The 25315-nt window shown below is 40.9% G+C and overlaps 2 protein-coding genes across 8 annotated transcripts in view; one reads left to right on the top strand and one right to left on the bottom strand.

The window, feature by feature from the left end:
* TSC1 (TSC complex subunit 1) overlaps positions 1–25315 on the bottom strand; it is a 105834-nt gene that overhangs the window by 15063 nt on the left and 65456 nt on the right. For 4 of the 5 annotated variants that reach the window (XM_085881580.1, XM_085881578.1, XM_085881581.1 and 1 more), the window contains exons 19-23: positions 8619–8801; positions 5510–5620; positions 5261–5383; positions 2208–2386; positions 1977–2078 (exon numbers count right to left, since the gene is read on the bottom strand). In XM_085881580.1, coding sequence (XP_085737706.1) covers positions 1977–2078; positions 2208–2386; positions 5261–5383; positions 5510–5620; positions 8619–8801 — 698 coding nt within the window. Of the gene's footprint in view, positions 1–1976; positions 2079–2207; positions 2387–3672; positions 3832–5260; positions 5384–5509; positions 5621–8618; positions 8802–25315 lie in introns of those variants that run through there. The other variant, XM_085881582.1, reaches the window with a different exon arrangement.
* Positions 1–25315, top strand: part of MED27 (mediator complex subunit 27) — a 157746-nt gene that overhangs the window by 118178 nt on the left and 14253 nt on the right. Inside the window, exons 8-9 of one of the 3 annotated variants that reach the window (XR_015058276.1) lie at positions 10328–10367; positions 23043–23084. The exons of 1 other annotated variant lie outside the window; for it this stretch is intronic. Coding sequence is in view for 1 of the 2 variants with exons in the window: in XM_085881587.1 (XP_085737713.1) it covers positions 10328–10330 (3 nt within the window). In the remaining variant the exon portion in view is untranslated. The remainder of the gene's footprint in view (positions 1–10327; positions 10368–23042; positions 23085–25315) is intronic. One more of the 3 variants, XM_085881587.1, reaches the window with a different exon arrangement.

Raw genomic sequence — 25315 nt, 5'->3', positions numbered from 1 at the left:
ACAGCTGTAGCTGTCTACTGGACACCAATCACCAAATTTATATACTATACTCTCCTCTGCACTAATGGCAACGAGTCCGTCAAATAATGTCCAGTAGGTAGATGGCCAAGAGTCCGTAGAAGTAGGTGGTATAATCACTATCACTCTATGTAGTAGAGTAGGTAGGTACAGTAGCAAATGGCAGACAGACAACTACGACACAAACCAGTCAGTCAGTGGATTTGATGGGTAGATACGTAGGCCTAGCCTTTTTGTTTTCCAATCTCTTATAAAAAGTGCAACAACAACACTGACGACACCACACTACTCACTCTTACTATCCACAGTTCTGTTCGTTCAGTTCAGAATATTCCAGTGGATCCACTGGACCAACCAATGACTAAGACAACTAAGATGACTGTGCACTATATGCAGGAATAATGTTTATATGTGTACGACATAAGATAAACGCGGAAGGAAACCGGAAATATCGCAATCGCACATGGCGATTATTTGACGAAGCAGTGCTAAACACCGGAAATATCAAAAACACAACAACACCGTAAAAACTTCATATGACTGGACACCTGTCCCGTCGTGTCGGCTGCCGATCAATATTCGTGTCAAAAGAAGGATGGCGTATATCAAAGTGCTGGAAAACAATGGAGATCTCTCTATTGTTTTCCAGCACTTTGACGTATATTAAACACATAACGATATGCCATCAGATATTTTTCGATTCTGATAGCTTCTATGACCTAGGCCTATTGCGATTTGCCGATTTGGTGGGGACATTCGGCTATGAGTGGGGGTACCTAAAAAGCTATGCTATGGGCAGGCAGGCGGGCCGCGGGCGGGCAGGCAGGCAGATTATATAATAGGAGTCACAAACCGAGAGTTAACGAATACCAAGCACGAGAACGACCTTTACAAGCACGAGTTCCTGTTACTAGGGTGTAGTGTTCTCGGGTCAGGAGGGATTTTTGGCCAACTTTGAAGTCACCTGACGCGAAAATGAAAGCGAATATCGAAAATCCGGCCTGACCAAAATCTAGATATTGTCCCATAGATTCATATGCCACAATCAAATTCAAGATAACTTAAGAAATGTAGGAGGAGATAGATTTTGAAAATCGTCATTTTGCAACTACATGAAGCAGTTTTCGCAAAATTCAGTCATGTGATGTGTACGTATTCGAAGATATCGGTATTCTTTTGAATGGACATGAAAGACAACGTCAGCTGCTATGCAATGACACCATTCACTAACTTCTACCATGCCCAGTAGAGAATATATAGCCTCCTGAAGGTAGGGCAGTTTTTGCAAACTTTGAAGTCACGTGACGCGAAAGCGAAATTCGAAAATCCGTCCCGAACAAATTTAGATATTGTCCCATACATTCATATGCTACAATCAAATTCAAGATCGCTTGAGAAATGGTGGAGGAGATAGAATTTGAAAATCGTCATTTTCGCAACTTCAAAGGCCTCGTGACCTTGACCTTGACCTTCTGTGACCTTGAAAGTCATACCATCGTGTACGTCTCATCGACCTCTATCAGGATCACTAATAACCAGATCTCCCGCTTCAACTTCATTGTGAACGCACGGACGGAAGGATCGAAGGACATCGACACCCATATTATTAGGTCATGCTCGAAGAGAATTACCTAATAAAAAGTGAAGTCCACACAGAAGCCTGACCACAATTAAAGTCAATGCAAGGCAATGAAAACGATTTGAGGTCCCACCATTGCAGATCGTAATAACGTGATACCCCCTTGGGAGGGTGCTAAACACGTGGTACACAATGGCTGTGTTGTCACGGATAAAGATCACTCATTGGTTCAAACTTGAGCCTTGCCTGCTGGTGTCTTCATTTTTGAACAAGGATGTTCCCAACCACAGTTGCTTGAATTTTAGCAAAAAGTAGACACATGAAAAAGCACAATGCCCAAGGACAAAAACTTGGACATTTTAACGACCTTTGGTCATACCGGTTGTCAAGCTTGCTGTAGAGATCAAGAAGGTGGCGCTCCAGTGCTTGGACAACTCGCTTTTGTGCCTGGTATTTGCTCTCTACAGATTTCAGCTGCTCCCTGCCATTCACCACATATGCATTTCAGAACTGACAGACTAAACAGAATGACATCCACACCTGCCCTCTCAACCCCCCCCCTACCCCCCCACCCCTCAATCTCAAACTTCACTTGCATTAACATGCTTGCCTGGCTTGAATCTTGGCAGTCTCCAGCAGATCTTTCTGTTGCTCTATGAGCAGCTCTTTGGCTGCAAGGCCAGAATCCAACTCTGAGATGCGTCTTGTAGCAGCCTCTAGTTGCTGGCGCGACACACGACGCAGTTGCTCCAGCTCTTGAAAGCGTGCGTCGAGACACATAACACTCTCCTGAGAAGAGCACAAGGAAAGCAGCAACAGCATAGATAAGAAAGAGAGACGAAAAAAAACAAGCAAAGATAATTGTTATTCAGCTCAAAGGTTTTGTGAATGAAACTCCATGAAGTACAGTGGATAAGCTCTCATATTTTAACAAATTGTGCATTTTATGAGAAAAGCATGAAATTTCTGGCATAGTTAGGTCATACCATAATGTTTATTTTCGGATGTGGAGGATAGTCAGATTTGCTAACAGCAGACAGTGAGAGGTCAAATCCAAGATGGCCACAAGTCACCTGGGTCTAATGTTCAAACGTCCTTAATTTTGGAACCAGGCTGCACAGAAAAACATTTAGTGTCATTTCCAACTAAATTGGGGATGCCCATTCATTTGGTGATACCTTTGAGAATGTCAGAATTCAAGGAAATGAATTTAGGTCAAGGTCAAGGTCGAAATTTATCAAAAAATAAGCAATCAGTTGAAATTTGCAAATGAATACCGAGTGGTGCATTGTGGCGAATTTAGTTATTTAGCCCCTCAGAAGGCACAGCTCGCAGCACTGAAGAGTGACTGTGGTCTCTTTTCGAGGCTGTAAATCTCCTATCAAACACGAGACGGAGAATGGACAATTTCTTCTCCCATGAAAACCAGGCAGCCCCGCCAGCTCTGTCAACTGGAGGGAAAATTCGGATTGGGGTTAAATCAGATCTACTTCGCTGCCTGGAATCAGGTCTGCTCGAAAAGAATAGTGTGCCTATGGCTGATGCAACAATTCTTGATGGTGCAGCTGTGGTTCAAATGCTAAATCCAGGAATATCAAGAACATTTCAAGAGTATGGAGAAAGAGTGTTTGCACCATACATCTCTGCTCAACTTGAGAAAAGCAGCCGCATCGACCTTGTCTGGGATGTGTACCTAACTGCCAGCCTCAAAGCCTCAACAAGACAGAAGACGGGAAAGGGCACCAGGAAAAGAGTGGCTCCTTCTACTGTGATGCCAAAGAATTGGAAGGACTTCCTTTGATGCGATGATAACAAAACCGAATTGTTTGCTTTCCTGTCATGCATAGTTGTGCATCTTCCTCTAGCAGAGGGCAAGGAACTGTATGCAACAGATGGAAGTGGAGTCCTTTGCTCTCCAGCTGAGTCATACTTGGCCTGCCTTGCCCCATGTTCGCAGGAGGAGGCCGACACTCGTCTACTTCTGCATGTGGCAGATGCTGTGCAAAAGGGGTGTAAGAAGGTGACCATACGTACCGTTGATACTGATGTGGTAGTACTGGCTGTAGCTTCATTCAGCAAGACAGCTCCTAATGAGCTGTGGGTTTCCTTTGGTGTCGGGTCAAGCTTTCGTTACATAGCTGTTCACGAAATGGTTGCCACAATGAATCCAACACAGTATCTGACTCTCGCAGTCCTTCACGCTTTCACTGAGTGTGACACTGTATCTGCATTCGCTGGCAGAGGAAAGAAGACTGCCTGGGAAACTTGGAAGTCTTTCCCAGAGGTGAATGATGCTTTCAATGAACTCATATGCATGCCAAGTGAGGTCAGTGAAGGATCAATGTTACTGCTAGAGCGATTTGTGGTGCTCATGTACGACCGAACCAGTGAGAGCACAGAAGTGAATCATGCCAGGAAACAGCTCTTCACACAGATGTCTAGAACTCTAGAGAACATTCCTCCATCCTCCAACCCAGGCAGCACTCAAACAGCACATCAAGCACACTTGCTACCAGGCCAACTGTTGGAACCAGGCATTGGTCCTGGATCCAGAGATGCCAGAGCCATCTGACTGGGGCTGGACAAAGGAAACAACTGGGTGGCAGCCGCTTTGGACCACTCTCCCCGAAGCATCAAAATCGTGCAATGAATTGATCCGCTGTCGCTGTGAGAAAGGATGCACTGGACGGTGCAAATGTGCCAAAGCTGCGCTCAAGTGCACTGCACTGTGCTTCTGTTCTGGAGGCTGTTAGATTTTGATCACTACCATAATTTGGTTCATTTGGATCATTTGAATAAAGTATTAAATAGACTAGCAGCATGGGACTATTCTGTTAATTATTTTGTATTATTATCCCTATAGTGTCAAAATGGAAGCGAAGTTTCGCTATATTGCATTGGTCCAATCCATTGTCTTTACCAAAATAATGTCCAAAAGTTTTTAACGTAATTTGACCTTGACCTTGATCGAAATGCATTTCCTTGGCTCCTGGCGATCTCAGAAGTATCACCAAACGAATGGCCAATCCAAACTTAGTTGGAAATGACACCTTAAATGTTTTTTTTTTTTTACACTGTTTAGTTCCAAAATTAAACGCGTTTGAACATTAGACCCGGTGGACTGGCAGCCATCTTGGATTTGACCTCTCACGGTCCTCAGAGGTCAAATCTGACTTCCCTCCACATCTGAAAATAAACCTTATGGTATTCACCAACTATGTCAGAAAATTCATGCTTTTCTCATAAAACGCACGATTATTGTGCTTATCCGCTGTACTATTGTTACAAAAATTACAGAATCAGAGATCAATACATCAATACAAAAGGAGTGGCACTATGCTGTGACACATCAAATCATACTACAATTAAATGTATGTTTGACTTCTATGCACTTCTAAATTGCTGGTAGAATGAGTTAAACTGATGGTTGTACTCAGGTGGGGGAAAAAAGATTCAGTCCCGTGGTTGTGGTTCGCGGGGGGTGGGTTGACATCAATCCTCATAGGGCATAGCGCCACTCCTGGTGGGAAAGGGTATTACAAATAATATTAACATTTGCCAATTGTGGTCAAATTAACCCATCCGTAATTCTGGAGGAATTAATTAATAACCCCTACTGAAGGACAGTTCCTTCGGTAGTATAACAAGCTGTTCAAAGCATACCTTAGTTAAGCATGGCTGTGCCGTGTCCAGCTCTGCTCTGCAGAACTCATTCAATTCTCCCAACATCAGAAGTTGCCGGTTTAGCATCTCTGCCTGATCTCGTGCTTCTTGCCCAAGTTTCAGCTGTAAACCAGATTTTTTTTTTTAAATTAGCATTTGTGATACTGCACCATCACGATGCCATCACGCATCGAGTAAGCCATTAGTGGGTCTGCAGTAGAAGGGGTTGATGAGAGACGGAGCTCCCACCTTGTCCTGCAGGTGACGAAGGTCGTTGGTGGTATTGAAGACAGTATTGTTGGTCTTTTGCAACTCGGTATTTAACCGCTGGGTTTCTCTGTACGTCTCATCTAACATGCTCTGCAGATAGAAAGTAAAACTATTTGAATAAACAATCTCAAAATCTCCACTTAAATATCTGGTAATATTACTTCAGTGATGCGAGTTAATCGTTACTCTGAGGATCTAAACATTCACATCATGAGGAAAGTTTTTTTTTTTCTTTTCTTCATTATTCCTTGCTCAGAGCAGATCAAGGCCGAGATAACGCGTGAGATTAAGGTCTGATTGTGCACAAAGCATGATTAACAAGAGTAAGGATTGCTTTGCAATACATGTCCCCTACCGATGTGATATTTTAAATAACCCGATGTACATACATGAAGCAAAAACATGTGTGACCAGGGTGACAGTTCATAGCTGGATCAGGATTCGAACTCTGGCTAGAAAGAGAGGTGAGTGTGCACATAACTGAAGGCCATCCACTGACACCCTTTAATTATGTGATTGTAGGCAAGGAGATGTCTGTGATGCAGTGCCTCCATAGGCTAGAGCAAGAATTTGTAATTTGTTTAAGCTGCCGGCGCGAACTCGCCGACTCTTCATTAAGGACACCGTAGGATCTTTAACGTCCACCAACTAATGCTCGCAGACAGGACACCCGGCATAACACCAGTCCAAGGGACGGTGCACACTTTCATGCCTCGCATACATGCGGAATAGTTTGGAGCCGAGTGGCTTTAAAAGCCAAATGGAAACTGTGGGTTTAACCGTGTCAGGTGAAATGGAGAATTATACATTTTGGTGATGCCACAGCAATATGTGACACAAACACACCCTGGTGGTGAAGAAGCACCTGTCTGATGGTGATGAGAAGGGTGGGGGGAGGGGGGGTTGCTGGTAGGAATCCTGACAATTAATTTTCAATTGAACAACCAATTCACAAATCTTATCCTTTTTTTACCCTCACTGAAGGAGAGGGTATTGCGTTTGGGTCCGATTGTCTGTTTGTCCACACAGAACTTTCGTGTTTTTTTTTCACAGGTGCAACTACTCATGGAGAACATTTTAATCATACTTATGATATCACAGGTCACGTGGTGTGGCAGCCATGTTGAAAAAAAACAGAAAAAAAGAACTTTAGACCTCTGTATCTCTGAAACCACACCAAGTAAAAAATTGAAACTTGGCACAAAGCAAGTACTCCTCATGGGGAATAAGTGTGATGTTTTGTTGATGTCATAATTGCATATGCAGAACGCTACATCTGAACAGTATGAAAAATTGAGGGTTATCTTGGGATAAAATGGTCCACAGGGAAGAAAAACTTAAAAAAAAATTTTTTTTTTAAACCTTCAAAAATCTTCTTCTCTGAAGTGGCTGAACGGATCAAGGCAAAACTTTACAAGTATGACCGCCTATCCATGAGGAACAAAAGGTTCACACATGTCGTCATAGGTCACTTGGTTTGGCAGCCATATTGGATTTACCCTAAAACCGATAAAAAAATATTCTTCTCGAGAACAGCTGGACATATTGAGGAAAACATCACACAAATGTACCACAAATAAATGGGTGTACAAGTTTAAGGAACAATTGATAGGTCATATGGTTTGGCAGCCATATTAGATTGAAAAAATAATAATAATAATAATAATAATAATAATAATAATGTCTTCTCTGAAACCACTCAACCAATTAAAGTGAAACTTCACATTTATTATCTTGTAGTGATGGGGAATATAATTTATAAATTTCAACTTGATTGGCCACATGGTCGGGCAGCCAGAATTATTAAATTTTTTGATATGGGTTCTTTTTTTATTTTTGAATAGTACTCACTTGGCTGTGCCTGGATGGGTTTGAGGGTAGAGGATTAGCAGCTGAAATGCAAATCCTATCCAGGTTCCTCCTGATGACTTCTTCTTTGCTTTTTTCTTGTTTGGGTTCCTTCTGATTACTCCAATGCAGAACTTTACATATTTGGTCTTCCATTTGATTTGAATGTAATTTATCTTAATCCAAATATAAATTCAATTAAATATTAATAATAATAAAAAACATCATGGAACAGGGTCAGGTGTCCGATCAAAGCGGGACATCTTATTACCTGGTCATCACTACCTCATTACTACCTGGTCATGTCTCATTAATTACGTAACACACCAGTACACAAACGCCACACAAAAGAAGTCCTGGTGAAGGTCTGCAATCTCTGATTGCTGTTTTTCTTGTTTTATTTTTATGGAAATTGCCCCAAACAAGGCATTTCTGTTCAAAATGATGAGAATATGCTGTATAATGTGTTAGTGGCAGAATGGTTAGGACACTGGACTGATGTGACAGAGGTTGCGGGTTAAAATCCTGCTAAATGTAATGTAGTAGTAAGGATTTTGGTTTTATGCTTTTGGAAACAGCAAGTCTTATGAGAATTACCATGTCAATATCAGTAAAAACCAAGTTGGCTCAATAATGACTTCAGGAAGGAGGTATTGCTGCCTACCCTACTTGGTCTGTTTGAGACGTCACACCAGTACACACTCTTTTATTTGACTATGCCCACAAGGCAAGATGAAATTGAAACCAAACCGTTGCAAATAAATCGTAAGACTTGAAGCCCCAAACCCAATTTCAAAATAGCACCAATCAAGTTTCAAAGTAAATGTCAGAATTACACTGAACAGCCAAGTGATTACACATTACACATTACATACTGTCATTTTTTTTTTCAATGGAATACTGTGACAAATTTAGAAAATAAATCGGTAATAATACAATGGATTATCTTAAAATTCCGTGAAGAATATAAATGTTCGTTTGAAAGAAGAACGACACTAAAATTGCAATCCAATTTCTTCTTCTTCTCCATTTTCCATGTATAGTTGAACGAACATTTATAAATGCATAATCCTCAAAGTTGAAACAAGACAAGACAGGTCACAGCTAAACTTAAATTACCCAGCCTAATGTTCAAGACAGCTGACACATAAGATATTTCTTTTGCAGTTAGTGAAAAAAAAAACCTGATGTCTGTCCCAAAGCACGATGGTGCAGGTATGGGTGATTGACCAACACAAACCTGCAGCTCACGGTTGCTGGCAGAGAGGCTATCACGGTCAGCCTGTAACGTGCGCAGCTGGTCCTGATAGAACGCAACTGCATGCTCGTGATCAAGGAGCACACGGCGAACCCGCGCCTGCTCCTCAACAAGGCTCATCTTGAGGCCACGTAGCTCTTCTTCCTGGGAGTTGAGCTGGTCCTTCTGTACAATTAAAGCACATGGGTGGGAGGGGGGAGTTACTCAGCTGGAGTGGCTGGGGGCAAACGGTTCTGCCAAATCCCAGTATTATCCAAACCCTGAAAGAGTTACAGTCAGTGCAATTACAACTCAAAGGTGAATAGTCGAGGCAGGGAGGCACAATTTTATCAAAACTTTCAACAAATACTGATGGTTACCAGATTCGGTGGTGTAATGGTTATAGCGTTTGCTCCGACTCTGGGAGGATAGCAGTTCAAACCCGAGACCGGCCAAGTTATACGAAAGACTTCAAAAATGGTATGTGCTGCTTCCTTGCTTGATGCTCTACATTTAAAGGATATAGAATGGACAAACCCCATCGGTTGGCATCCTTTGGAGAGAAGGACGTTCCTCAATTTCCTCACTGAGTGTAGAGAACAAAGCAACATCATAAAGATGGTATTGTATTACTGGTATCCAGAGTGCTCTGTGAAGTGACATCACTTCTACCAAACTCAGTGACTGTTTGTAATCCTGTGTGCACTTATGTTACTTAACCAGCTCTTCCATTAAAATACACCAACAATGTAAATGATAAACAAATTGTTAAAGGCAGAAAGAACTTTAATCAAGGCGAGCAGGTATGGTGATTGCAAAGATTCTTTTCATTTTTCTTGCAATGAAAGATGAGCATACACTTGCAAATTCTTTAAAGCCTCTAAGTTTATCATCCAACTGACGTGAGTGGTGTGCAGTTATTTGTCCTTTCTCTGGGAAGACTTTCTGAGGGCATTGCGAACTGAAATTCACCGATCAGCCAAAATCAAGCCAAAGTTATCCCCAACTATCGAATAAATAAAATTCCTCCTTTGTCTGTATATAATGCCTTTGTCTGTCCGCATTTTTTGCAAAGACCGCTGGGCTGACAACCAGAACATTTTGGCACACAGACCAAGTCCAAACTGGGGATTGTGGTGGGGGGGGGGATTTTCATCCACCACCTCAGCCTCTAAAGACCCTAAAAACCCCAATGACCAAAAAGACCTTTTAAGATCCCCAAGACCCTTCAAGTCCCCAATGACCTGTAAGACCTCGAAGATCCCTTAAGACCCCTTTTACCTTGAAGACCCTTTAGATACCTTCACTCTTTCAACCTTTTAAACTCTTTATAGACCATGGGCCAAGCCTCAAAATTCTTCACTTCCGTAGTCTCCACCTGGGGGCTACTTTATTTTGCTCTAAATGATCAATGGACATGTGTGTAAGACCAATGGTGAATGTTCCCATCTCTGAATTTTGAGCATTTTTTCAGAATTCTGATGTAAAGGTGCCAAAATCAGTGCACTTAGCAGACCTCTTTTCTCCAGTGATGATGTCATAGTTGTTCCTTAAATAACCAATCACAGCTGGTGTATTGGGGACCTGAATGTGATTGACCAATCACAGGCACTGTACTCTGAGTCCTAGGCAAGTGCACTGTTCTGCTAGCATGGGAATGCTGCAGCTCTGCAACAGGAATCTTATCGCATATTTTTTGTGCATTTCACCAGTGAGAGGACCAGGAAAAGCAAGAATGATCAGGACATAAAGGTAATTTATTCTGCCATTATATTATGTGTTGATAATAATATAATGATGACTAATGAAATTGGGCTTTGGTTGCAAAAGTGTTGTTAGGCCAGTTTTTTTAAATCACAGTCCCATGCATTAATATTTGTGTTGTGATTTGGTTCTTTTAAAATTTGAGTGGGCTTATCAAATTAATTGGTACAAGTCATCCGAAATGTCCAAGAAATAGTAAAATTTCTTGAGCTTAAGTGCAATTTAGATGTTAGACATTATATTTAAAGTGTACATTTTGAGTCAATTCCAGTGAATTTGGTACAAATACCACACCTTTTTTTCTGGACATGCAATGCATATTATTGGCCATATTATAAATAGAGATCTACACCACACATAGGCCTACCTCCATCGCATGTGTGCAATGTAAAAACAATTGCCTCTTGACTTCCAAATTTTGTTAGTAGAACTTGACAAAAAAAGTAGAACTATGAAGTCTGGATTTCATATTGATATTCAAATGGATGAACAAATAACCAAGAGTACAAAAATGTTGAAAAGTATGATGTTGCTATAAAGATTTGACTGAATATAACCATACTAATGACTATCCAGTAGATCAGGGGTCGGGAACGTGTGGCTCGCGAGCCAGGTATGGCTCTTTTGATGATTGCATCTGGCTCGCAGATAAAATTGGAGTTTGAAACTTGGAAAGCCCAATATTTCTCGCAGAAGCTTTACCTATAGTTTGAATGGTGTCGTGCTTCATTCACATGCAGGGCTGAACTTGGCAGAAGGAAAGAAAAAACACCTCCGAATTGTCTGAAGCGGTTTTTGTTTCGTCCAGTCATGCGGCCGACGCGAGTAGTGATTTCGGTTCCTCCAATGACGTGCCGCCGCCGAGACGCGTCACGGAATTCATCTCGACCAATCACGCGCCACCGCTGAAGCGACAGCATCCCAGAGTCGGCCGGCCGCGCCGCACCTCTCGAGTACGTCAGCCCGTGCGCAGGCCAGCCAGACTCACTTGGGTCAACATCTCCCTCTCTCTCATTTGCTCAAAGCCAACCCTTCGACGAAGAAGATGGCGAAAAGAAAAAAAAAAGATGAGGAGTATCGTACATTTCAGGACGAATGGGCCGAAGAATTCGCCTTTGTGGAGAGAGCAGGTTCTGTGGTGTGTCTAATTTGCAATGACAAAATTGCATCGATGAAACGGTCGAATATAAAGCGGCACTTCGACACGCGCCATGCTACCTTTGCATCAAAATACCCTGTGGGAGACAGCAGAAAGAAAGCGTGCCAAGAGCTACTGAGCAGGGTGCAAGCCAGCCAGCAGCAACTCCGCGTATGGACCCGGCAAGGTGACTATAATTCCGCCAGCTTTGCTGGATCTTTAGCAATAGTGAGGAACGGAAAACCATTCACAGATGGTGAGTATGCAAAAACGTTCATGCTGGATGTCGCCAATGAACTTTTTGATGATCTTCCGAACAAAGACAAGATAATCAAACGGATACAAGACATGCCTCTGTCGGCAAGAACTGTTCATGATCGTACCATCATGATGGCAAACCAAGTGGAGGAAACGCAAGTGAAGGACATAAATACAGCGCCGTTCTTTTCCCTGGCTTTGGATGAGTCAACAGACGTAAGCCATTTGTCGCAGTTCAGTGTGATTGCAAGATATGCTGCTGGTGATACACTGCGCGAAGAAAGTCTTGCTGTTCTGCCAATAAAAGGGTCCACAAGAGGTGAGTATTTATTCAAGTCTTTCATGGAGTTCGCTCAAGAAAAAATCTACGAATGGATAAACTTATCTCGGTGTGTACTGATGGTGCTCCGTGTATGGTGGGGAAAAACAAAGGATTTGTGGCGCTTCTCCGTGAACATGAAAATAGACCCATCCTAAGTTTCCATTGCATTCTACACCAGGAGGCACTTTGTGCTCAGATGTGTGATGGGCAGCTTGGAGAAGTGATGTCGCTGGTCATTCGTGTGATCAACTTTATTGTTGCCCGAGCCTTAAATGCTCGCCAGTTTAAAACACTGCTGGATGAAGTTGGAAATAACTATCACGGTCTGCTTTTGCACAGCAATGTGCGTTGGTTGTCAAGAGGGAAGGTGCTAAGCCGTTTTGCGGCTTGCCTGAACGAAATCCGGACTTTCCTTGAAATGAAAGGGATTGAGCATCCTGAGCTAGCCGAAACTGAGTGGCTCCTCAAGTTTTACTATCTCGTGGATATGACTGAACATCTGAACGAGCTCAACGTGAAAATGCAAGGCATTGGAAATACAGTGTTATCCCTTCAACAAGCCGTGTTTGCTTTTGAAAACAAGCTGGAGCTCTTTATCATGGATCTTGAAACAGGTCGTTTACTACATTTTGAAAAACTGAGACAATTTAAAGATGCATGCACAGCAAGTGAGCCCACTCAAAACTTTGATCTCCACCAGTTAGCTGGCTTCACATCCAGTCTCCTACAGTCATTCAAAGCACGCTTTGGAGAATTTCGTGAGCACACTCGTCTTTTTAAGTTCATCACCCATCCAAACGAGTGTTCACTGAACACAGCCGACCTGAGTTACATTCCTGGTGTCTCCGTCAGAGATTTTGAAGCAGAAGTGGCTGACCTGAAGGCCTCAGACATGTGGGTGAATAAGTTCAAGTCACTGAATGAAGATTTGGAAAGAATCGCACGACAGAAAGCAGAGTTGGCGAGCAAGCACATGTGGACAGAAATGAAAAAACTTCAACCCGAAGACCAGCTGATTATCAAAACTTGGAACGCGCTTCCTGTCACATACCTCACACTGCAGCGTGTGAGTATTGCTGTATTGACCTTGTTTGGATCTACGTATACATGTGAGCAGTCATTCTCACATCTTAAAAACATCAAGTCCAACCTACGATCACGTCTAACGGATGAAAGCCTCAACGCTTGCATGAAGCTTAACCTCACCAAGTACCAACCAGACTACAAAGCCATCAGCAAATCCATGCAGCACCAGAAGTCCCATTAATGGTGAGTATTATAACAACATTATTTAAAAGAATAAATTCAGAGGCTTATTATACTCACATTTAGTTGAATTCAGTCTTAAAATATATTATATGGCTCTCACTGAAATAGATTTCCAAATATTTTGCTTTAATGGCTCTCTGAGTCAAAAACGTTCCCGACCCCTGCAGTAGATGCTTAAATCTAACACTGCAGTCTTGGGAGTGGGGGGGGGGGAGCTGGGTATGGTAATTCTGGTCACTTGTTTTTCATTTTTAAGTACTTAATGCATAATAAGTGGCCATGCAGCTCATTTTTTCAAGTGGAGACACGACATTGCCTTTAAGGATTGTAATTCAGCAAATATCTATGAATGTACACATGATGTGTTTGCATTTTCGATGAAATATCCAAGCTTATACATTTTATGCATATTCCACAAAAAAAACATGAATTGTTCATTATCTTTTTTCTCGGTGATTATTCATCTTTTGATTTTGTAGTTTTGTAATTTGATTAATATTTATGTAACCTTGGAAAGTGATATTCTTAACTGTATATGATGTGCAACACTTTGTTCTGTGACCAACTTTTTTTTTTTTTGTAAACATTTACCAGACTTGAATATCTTACACCTAACATAATTCACATTGCAGTTAGTCTGGTTATAGAGTGTACAAGTGAACATCTCCAGTTGTGCTTTGTTCATATGGCTTCATCTTCAATTCCATGCATTTCAATATCAAATTTGTCAATTATTACTTTAATCATTATAGATAAACATTCATGATAACAGCAGGATACACAGACTATGTCATTATCTTTGGGAGAGACTAATTTTGATACATTTCATTGAAATTCTTAGATTTAAATAAATATATTCTATTTCACTGAAACACACCTAAATTCATATGGTTTTTGCTATAATTTCATGCATTTGAATTCCAAATGGGTTCATGGTTACTTTTATTATAATCGATTACATTCATTAATGTAAGGATGGTAATGGAGGGATACAGTTTGTCTCTGGGGAAGCCGAGTGCTATTGCATGTCATCAGAAATCTGTAACCTTAAAAAGAGATATCCCTAACCATATGTGATGTGTAACACTTTGTTTTGTGACCAACTTAGTATGCATTTTTTTTTGTTGGACAAATATGCAAGTTACCTGCACTATGTTAATGATCATAGAAACCAAATTATTGATTTTATTCGTCAGGTTTACTTGAATTACGTTGAGCAGAAAAGATGATAGGATAGGCCATGAAAGCCTTGTGATAAAAGTGTGTGACAGATTAGAAGACTGATGAACATATTGGAATGTGTTAAGAATGAACTTGTGCACTTGTTATTCAACAAAGAACTGATGTGTACAATAGATGCATGATTTTTGATATATTTGCAAGTTATTCAAAATACATGGAAGTCATATTTTAAACTACAGACTTTTATGATCTCATTTCACATGTTGCCCTACCAATGTGTAAAAAAAATATGATTTAGTTTATGGTTTGTGGACACAATACCTTTTAGATATGTATCTTAAATTTAATGCTCATGAACATGTTTGTATGAAAAAGAGGCAAATTTACCCCAGCATCCTCTTTGATTTTTGAAGAAATTTGCACATTTGTTGTTGCAGGTACATATATATTTACGACTATAATATTTCAGATCTAGGAATTTGCTGAAAATAAACACACATTTTACTTGACATGAAAATCATTCATATTTGTGTTTTCTAATTGATATTAGCTTTAATTTAAGCATATATATTCAGCTTTTAAGTATTAATCAAAACCATTAACTTGAAGATCATTAATGACTAACATAATCACATCAGGACCTCATAGAATTGATAAAAACAGATTCATTGTGTAAATGACCAGTTACAACCTCAATAATGCTTATAAATGTTCTGAGAAATTATACATAATGCAATATTGTACAAATATTGGAGGTTTTGAAATAATATATGTATTGTGATGCACTATATAATACATTGTAAAAGTGTGCATCCTTAATTGAATAACATTATAAATTGGTTAGTTCATGCTTCAGGTTGTAATAAAGCTACCAGTGAAGACACAAAATGTAATTAATTGTACTATTGTTATTTTGTATGAATACATACAAGATGTGAGAAGAGAGTGATATTAAGAAGAGACAAAGGAGAAAGAATGAAAGGGGAGGGGAGTGAGAGGGAATGGAGGGGAAAAGAAAGTGCCTGTGTATGAGGTTTTCTGAGAATGAAAAGTGGGAAACATTTCGTAATGAAATAGGAGGATAAGCAAATAATAAGTATGGTAGGTGGGATAGAAGTTGTTTCAAGCAAATATTGGCACAGTGAACAGTCAGAGATGTAAAATAAACGAGGGGCATTTTTTTTTCTTTAGAAATGAAAGTACATGGCAATGTGAAGTTTGCATTTTTAACTTTCTTATGAAAAGATGATGGCAGAGGTATTCCGATTTTTTACTACCTGCTCAAAACTGTGCTTATTTGACCATTTATACTTCCTGTATTTCATTATGTCAAAAGATACTAAAAACACAATCTTCTCAGCATTTAACAATGTTGTGGATGTGTTTTCATGCAAGGAGTCCTCAAAGTATTTCTGCTGTCCATTTGATATATTTCAGTGCTCTTAAACCCACAGAAAATGCCTATATGTCTCCGTTGCTAGGGTAAAACTACCATAGCAACCATTTTTTATGTATTTCTTTGTTTTGGTTAAATTCTTAGTAACACTCACTTTTTGATATTGGGAACAATTGATTTTGGGTTTAGATATATATGAGGAATATATATCAGAAGGTTTCAGGTAGCCCCCAAGAGGAGACTACGGAAATCAAAAACTAAGCAGAAATATTGGGTATGGCCCATGGTCTATTAGACACCTTACACCCTTCAGACAGATAAGACAGCTGGACCCTTGACCATTTAGAGCTTTAGACACTTTTTACATGCTTGAGAGATTAGACCCTTTAAACCCCAACTACTATTGGACCGTACCCTTTAGACTACGTATTCTTAACTGCTGATCAGCGGAAGGAAAGCTACCGGTCCACAAAGTAATGCCAGAAAAAAAATAACTGCCACTCATGGCACCCGATGAAGCTGTATGTATGTATGTGTGTGAGTGTATATATATATATATATATATATATATATATATATATATATATATATATATATATATATATATATATATATATGTTTGGTACAACAAAACTTTAATATGGATACGAACACGACATAATAGTGACCGAAGCTTTTCATGCTGCACTCTTCAGAGTAAAAAATCGCAGCAAGTGAAGAAGGGAGTGAAGACGTGTGCTTCATACGCAGGTATCAATAAGGTAGACGCTGATTGGTTCAACCGTAATGACGTCACGGTTAATCCGAACGCCCATTGGTCAGCTGATCATCTTAACCTCAAGCTCCCATTGGCTGGAGCAGAGTTCGTCAATGATTGATGTTTGCAACCACATCCTGGAGAGATGGGGGATGGGTTTCCCCAAAGGTCCGTTCACCATTTGTTACCGTACTTCCCTTGATCTTTCCATGCTGAAAGAGACACAGAGATCGTACAAATTCCTATTGATGACATAATATTGGGTCTGTGGTAAGGATGAAGGTTGCTTCCAACATACGTAAATGAAACGAGCTCCGACCTCGACTCAATATCCTGAACATATCTGCATTGTACCGGTCTGCACAGATAGGGTTAGCAACCAGGTGCTGTGCAATGGCAGATGAAGCAGGTGCAGTGGCCGGTGGTTGCTGGATATTTCTACATGCTCACACTGGTTGTGTTCTAACCTTCACATTCTTTCTTCAAAATCGCCAAGGGGACGTGTTGTTTGATCCAATCAGCCAATCTTAGTGTTGTGCGGCCCACATACCTCACTGAGTGTAGAGGTATCCTGATATAGACTGGACATTTGTCCGGACAAATATTCTGATCTTTTGTCGTGTATAGTTGAGCATACAGGAGTTCAAACTCGGCAAAAATGTCTTCCCTCTTGATATTCTGGTTGGGAATGCCGAAGTTAAAACCGTGCACCAACGCGAACCTTTCCGTGTCAGACAGCTTATAATCCAATTTATTGAGTACATGCTGGGATGAGTCTGATCAGGGAACCGAATCCGAGTTTGAACTCCTGTATGCTCAACTATCAACACATCAGGCTGTGCCAAACGAAGCAGCAGACCAGGCGCTGAGGGCTCGACTATCGGAGCTCACGCATGTGTACTGTGGAATCCCGAATGACGTAGCGGATTTTCACATGCAACGGGATGTTCTCTTGGCAATACAAGGATTGAGGAGGAATGCTGCCATTCACATCTGCAAACCGGATAAAGGCACCGGAGTGGTAATCATGAATAAGACTGATCACATTGACAAGATGATGGACATCCTGAAAGACAAAACCAAATTTAAATATCTGGGCAGTGTAACGGAACATGATCGCACGCCTCAGGTGGAAAGTCAGATCATCAAACGACTCTTACAGCTTCTCAAACGTGGAGAACTATCAAAGGTGTACGGAACTATCAAAGGAGGTGTACGACAGAATTAAACCTGTTGGAGCCCAATGTCCAAGAATGTACAGCCTGCCGAAGATTCACAAGGAGAATATCCCTCCAAGACCGATACTGTCCATGTTGCGATCGGCACAATATGAACTTGCCAAGTGGTTGGGAGAGGTACTGCAACCAATATTGGATTCACTTTCTCATTTCGTGGTTAAGGATTCCTTCACATTTGGAGAATCAATTAGAGCTTAGACACCAACAAGTGAGGACAACATCATGGCATCCTTTGATATTAAAAGCTTGTTGACAAAGACGATTGAGATATGCGCACATTTGCTGTATCACACCGATCTGGAACAACCGATGATCTTGGAACACGTCTTCGTGGAATTAATGAACACAGCAACAAGGGAGGTGGAATTCAGTTTGAACAATATGATGTATGTTCAAACCATAGACTCCTATAGAGAAGGACTGGAACCTCACGATCTCGGGGTTTGTAACTTGAGTCTGAAGGATTAACTTGAGTCCGGGGCTAAAATGACTTCAAGAAGGGCTAGAGACACGATCTCGGGATCCATATAGGCGTTTTTGAGGACGGCGAGTTCAATTGTGCCATTTTCAACACCACCTGAGGTCATCTTCAAGGTCAAAAGGTCATATTTCAAGGTCAAATTACTGAATTTTGGTATTTTTTGCCCGTTTTGTGTCGAACTCATAAACGGTGAGAGATGGCTGATTGTTATAAGATGCAAGTGTGTAGAGCTGTCAAACTTTGATATTTATTGTCATATATCGTATTACATAAACATTATATGCACGTCACAACACTATGCCTATTACAACTATGTCCTTCTCTTCTTCTCTATAGGTTCCAGTCCTTCTCTATAGGAGCCTATGGTTCAAACGGACGGTGTGGCCATGGGTTCGCCATTAGGCCCAGCTCTTGCAAATATCTCTAGGCTATCATGAAATGCAGAAACTGACTGGTCGGCAAGGGGTCGATTCCCCCATCATATACTTTCGGTATGTTGATGACATTTTTGCTTTGTTTGAGTCTCGGACGGCATGTGACAATTTCCAGACATGGCTCAACACTCTCCATCCAGCGCTGAAGTTTACCACGGAGCTGGAATTGTCAAACATGTTACCGTTTTTGGACGTGTTGGTTGATAGATCCAACCTTGGTTTCACAACATCCATCCACCAGAAGCAGACTTTCACAGGGCAGTATACTCGCTGGGACTCCTACAGCTCCATGAGAAATAAAATTTCCTTGATCAATATCCTGGTTCACAGAGCACAGATGATTTGTTCACCTTGTAATCTTCCTGCTGAAATTGACAAAATCATGAATATACTCTGTGAGAATGGTTATCCTGAGCATATCGTTAAGAGATACATACACAAGTTTCTAAGCACGACAAAAGATCGGAAGATTAGTCCGGACAAACGTCCAGTCTATATCAGGATGCCCTGAAAAGGGCAATCATCACGAAGGTTTGAAGTACAAATCAAACATATTGTGTCCAATACGTTTCTGACTGTGCAACCCCGAGTAATCTTTACCTCTCGCCGTTTGCTGAAGTCAGTCAACAAGGATGTGCTACCCACCTCACAAACCAGCAATGTAATTTATGAGTTTAAGTGCCGATGTGAAGCTCGGTACGTGGGCCGCACAACACTAAGATTGGCTGATCGGATCAAACAACACGTCCCCTTGGCGATTCGAAGAAAGATTGTGAAGATTAGAACACAACCAGTGCGAGCAAGGAGAAATATCCAGCAACCACCAGCCACAGTACCTGCTTCATCTGCCATTGCACAGCACCTGGTTGCCAACCCTATCAGACCAGTAAAATGCAAATATGTTCAGGATATTGAGCCGAGGTCAGAGCTCGTTTCATTTATGTATGTTGGAGGCAACCTTCAGCCTTACCACCAACCCAATATTACGTCATCAAAAGGAATTTGTACGATCTCTGTGTCTCTTTCAGCATGGAAAGATCAAAGGAAGTATGGTAACAAATGGGGAATGGACCTTAGGGGAAACCCATCCCCCCTCTCTCCAGGATGTGGCTGCAAACGTCAATCAGCGATGATCTCTGCTCCAGCCAATGGGAGCTCGTGGTGAAGATGACGAGCCGACCAATGGGCGTTCGGATTAACCGTGACGTCATTACGGTTGAACCAATCAGCATCTACCTTATTGAGACCTGCGTATGAAGCACACGCCTTCACTTCCTTCTTCACTTGCTGTGATTTTTACCCTGATGAGTGCAGCATGAAAAGCTTCGGTCACTATTATGTCGTGTTTGTTTGTATCCATATATATATATATATATATATATATATATATATATATATATATATATATATATATATATATATATATATATATATATATATATATATATATATATATATATATATATGAGCAAGTGTATATACGTATCATATACTCTTGGGGTGGATCCAGGTTATTTTTGAAGGGGTGGGGGGAGATCCAGAAATGAAGGGAAATGCTATGAGCATGAAGCCATCAAGGTGTGGGGTCCAGGGCCTACTCAAGGGGCCTGGAAGCTTTGGGATTTTAGTTGCTCTCAAGTGCAATCTGAGCATCTGTTGACCACATTTGGTTACATGTTGGGAGGGGTGGGGGGCACCTTTCTTTCGATTGGAAAATACATTTTATGTCATTTCATTCTCAATTTTGACGTGATTGGGGTGGAACCTGAAACCTTGTCAACCTAAAGTGACACCACTTACTCAACAATACTTTTTGAGAGAATAAACAAAATAGCTGAGAGAATAAACAAAATGTTAGCAGATGTGGAGGAACAGACTGTGTGTGAAACTTTTTATATCAAATTCAGTGGAAAATCGATATAACGCTCACGGGTGGGGTCCAAAGCAACTAGGGCGTTATAAATGATACAGCGCTATACTGATGGTGAAAAGTATTTTATATTACATACAAACCAGAGCCAAAACATGTGGACATGTACGTCCGCCATCTTTGATTGTTGGGGTTGATGACGAAGCGGTCAATTTATCTTTTCTTTTTTTAAAACAAGAAATAAACACAGGAATTGAATGCATATAGAATTTTTTTATGTACAATCGAACATTACTAACAAAATAAAAAATACAAAATGTACATTATCACATAAATCGGTAAAATATTTTACGCTTCCTTAATCACAAAACGGATACGGAATTTATATCTTGAAGAATTTGGAATTTATTTCTTGAAGAAATCGGTGATCTTGGTTGGTTTCATGGATGCTCTTGAGAGTCTTCCGGTGTCATCCAGAAGGATTTTAACCTGGTGTATCTTCAAACGAAGATTGGGGCATTCTTGCTCATCCAAGGACTCCAACCAACGAAGACCATAAAGGAAAGACTGTTCAGCTTTGGAGTGGAGAGGCTGGGGGAGAGGTTCAACTGGTGCCTCTTCTTCTTCTTCCGACTCCTCTAGGGGTTCCTCTTCCTCTCCAGTTGACAGCTGTTCTTCTCTGAGCAGTTCTTCAGCCAGGTCTCTTTCTTCTTGATCAACCCAGGCCTGGAGAGCATCAAGAGCTGATGTGCCAGGGGCGAGGTTGAGGGCCGTGATGACAGACCTGCCCACCTTCTCCTTGGAGAACCCATTGAAGTCTTCTTCATTATCAGACTTGGGAGGACCTCGGCCTTTCCTCCAGCAGTTAATGATGGTGTCCTTAGTGACCTTCTCCCAGGCTGGCCCTGCAAACTCCATCGTCTTCTTAACGTCCATGGCCTTGAGGAAGACGGTCATCTCTTTCTGCTCCCTGGCCATAGCTTCGCATAATTGATCTTTGTAGAATAGCTTGAAAGTTGATGACCCCCTAGTCCAAAGGCTGGATCTTGCTGGTGGTGTTCTTGGGCATAAAGGAAGCGAAGATCTTCCCATCCTTGGACTTTAAGATGTGTCCTGATGGATGAGATGGGGCGTTGTCAATGAGGAGGATAGCTTTCTCTTCTTGCCCAAGCTTTCTCAGGTGCTTCCGCACAGCAGGGCAGAACCTCTGAAGAACCAGTCCTTGAAACAGGCTCCTGTCATCCAAGCCTTCCTGGTGTTTGTGTAAATGCAGGGAAGGAGGGATCTGTTGACATGGTGTAGACACCTGGGGTTTAGTGACTTCCCTATGACCAACAGGGTAATCTTCAGAGACCCTGACCTGTTGGCACAGAGAAGGAGGCTGACTTCGTCCTTTGGCTTCTTGTGTCCAGTCTTTCTTAATGGGTTGTCATCCAGGTCCATAGTTCTGTCTGGAGGGGTCTTGTAGTACAGACCAGTTTCATCTGCATTGAAAACCTGGTCTTCTGTGAAGTTGTTGTCTTCAATTAGTTCATTGAAGACAGAGAAGTAGTTCTTGGCAGATTCAAGGTCTGCAGACTTGGCCTCTCCATGTTGTTGGTTCATGTGGACCCCATGTCGATCTTGCCAACGTTGCAGCCACCCCCTGGTTAAGCTGTAGTCAGCATCTTCACCTCTCTCTTCCTTGTGACGATCCTTGTTGATCTTCTTGGCCTGATGAAGGAGGATGGTGCCTGAGATGGGTATGTCAAGCTCTCTAGACTTGCAGAACCAATTGAATAGTTCCTGGTCCAACTCCTGATCCCTCCCAAGCTTGACCTTCTTCCTCTTCATCCCTTCATTGGAGTTGACAGTGATGAAGAAGCTCTTTATGTTCTCTTCATCCTTCAACCATCCTCTTAGAGTTGAACCGGCAATGCCTGTATCCTTGCTGATGGTCGCTTGAGTTTCACCATTCCGTATCCGTTTAATTATGTGTGGCTTCTCCTGCATGGAATAACACTTCCGCTTCGGCATGGCGGCGCTTAACTGAACAGAGCAAACAAAACTAACAAATTTGAAGATTTCTCGGCTGGTAGGTGATGAAGATGTTGAATAACTGGTACAGGAGATGTAACGGGAGCTTAGATTTAAGTTGTTGACAACTCTTCCGAAAGGATGTGGGCGGTAGAGCACGCGAACATTAGTCAATCTTGTACAGTACAGTACTGTACTTACGTTTTGTAGTGTTGTATGGTGTTAGAAGGGAACATGAACGTGAGTTACAGGAGATACGGATGCTATGATGATTTGAATTGAATTGATTTTGTTCATCTCAGCTTCGCCATTTATACGGGAAAGGTGCGAGAAGATGACAGCTCGTGAGTATTTTCACACCACATGTCAACTCAACACAGGGCGATGACAGCTTGAATTTTTTGCCACTTAGCGCTATTTTGGACTAACTGTCTCTATTTTCTCACTTTTTTGCCTTTAAACATGAAATAGTTGTATTTTTTGGGGTCCAAGGTGTATGAGCGTTATATCAGTACAAGTGCTATAACGCTTAGCGTTATATCGATTTTCCACTGTACATCATTTTATATCTCTGCTATCTAATATATAAAGAAAGTTTGTTAGTTTATTTATGCATTTGAATCCTTCAGGAACCAGTGTGACTAAACTTTGCATGGCCTCCTCTTTCATCCAGAGGAATGTCAAGAGCAATGTTTGAATAAAAGAAAAAAAATTTACCCCAGATAAAACCAAATAATTGGCCTTCAGATTATAGATTCTTAACTGCCGATCAGCGGAAGGAAAGCTACCGGTACGCAGAGTAATGCCAGAAAAAAAAAAACTGCCACTCAACCGCTCGTGGTACCCGATTAATATGTATGTATGTATGTATGTATGAATGTACATGTGAACAGTCATGCGCCACTTAACGATGGGGTTACGTTCTGAGAAATGCGTCGTTAACCGACATCGTCATTGTTTCGAACATCAGTTTTTTTTTTCGTTTTAGTTTTCGAACATCGTATTTACACAAACCTCGACACATAGGCTATATAGTGTAGCCTATTGCTCCTCGGATACAAACCTGTACAGCATGTTACTGTACTGAATACTGTCGGCAATTGTAACACACATCCAAGAGAGACGGAAGACACGTTAGTTTTACCTTTGTGCTATTCATGATGGCCATCGGTGTTGATAGCAGCAGCTTACAATCTCCTCTCGCATCAATTATAGAAAGGTGAATAAATAGCGTTTGGATTTTATAAATACGTAATCATTGCATCGATGTTATAATTTATAAATGAAGAAACAAGCTCCTGTCAATTGTGATATACATTTTCGGAACAGTGCGATTGTTTTAGCAACATAAAAAGCTTCACCAAAAAAAAATAAAAAAAAATAAACTTGTGTTTTAATTTTGACTGTAACAACAACGATTTATTCGCGGATTTCTTCAATTCAAAGGTAATTTACTTGCTGGAAGGTAAACGTGGAAACATTGGTTCAGTTTGAAAGCCGATTTCCATTATAATGGAGCTGGCAGATCCGTCGTATATGCGATCACCGTCGTAAATGTGATTATGGGACCACCGTCGTATATGCGATCCGTCGTTGCCCGAAACGTCGTTATGCGGCGCATGACTGTATATATATATATATATATATATATATATATATATATATATATATATATATATATATATATATATATATATATATATATCCCAAATGGTGAGTCAACCCAGCTGGTGTTAATTTAACGTTTAAAAAAAAAAACTGGGGCTTCAACTCAAGACCCTAAGATAGACATTGAGATGAAGCAACATTAGTTGTGAACGAGCATGTGCGTGATAATGATGATTGAGAGCCAAATCATCGGTTCTAGTTACACTAAATGTTTCAGGTTTTGCAGGATTTCTCAAATCTGTCTGACGATACATTGCAATGTCAGGAAAACTGGAATAGTGTGACATATTCAGGAGTTTTGGCAGGTAAGACGGACAAAAGGGGTGTATTATTGAGGGTATGAGCACACAGGAAATCTAAAATAATAACAATTGGAAGTGTTCGGGGTCTGTGCAAACACTGTGGATGATTTTCCCAAAACAAAATTCCAAATCAGAGCCTCAGCTGGGGAAGGTAATGGTGGCAATCTTTTAGGATTCCAAGAGTAAAATTAGACTATTTACAACAGAGAGAAACAACTGTGAAACTAGAATGGCAGTTGGTAGAGCACATAACCAAAATCTAAACTGTTTAGCCTGGTGGGGGTAAGGTCCGGATGCAGATCCTGTCTATCAGTAGGATACAAAACGTAATCAGCTTGTTCTCATCACCTACGCAACTCATCCACCAAGTTTTGGCCGAACCCCTCCACAACATTTTGAGATTTCATGCTCACAGACCAACAGAAAGACAAACAAGGGTAAAAACATAACCTCCATCCATCTTAGGTGATTGAGGGAATAATATATATATATATATATATATATATATATATATATTTTTTTTTTTTTTCTTTTATTAAATATTACTGTCAAAATAAACTACACTGTTACTGTCAAGTCAAGAAAAGTGCACGTTCCAGTTAAGG

The sequence above is a fragment of the Eptatretus burgeri genome, chromosome 5 (genome assembly GCF_056783735.1).
Source record: "Eptatretus burgeri isolate ZD-2024b chromosome 5, Ebu_testis_v1, whole genome shotgun sequence".
In the NCBI taxonomy this organism is placed as follows: Eukaryota; Metazoa; Chordata; class Myxini; order Myxiniformes; family Myxinidae; genus Eptatretus; species Eptatretus burgeri.
Note: the sequence above shows the minus strand (reverse complement) of the source record. Positions and strands in the feature narration are given on the sequence as shown.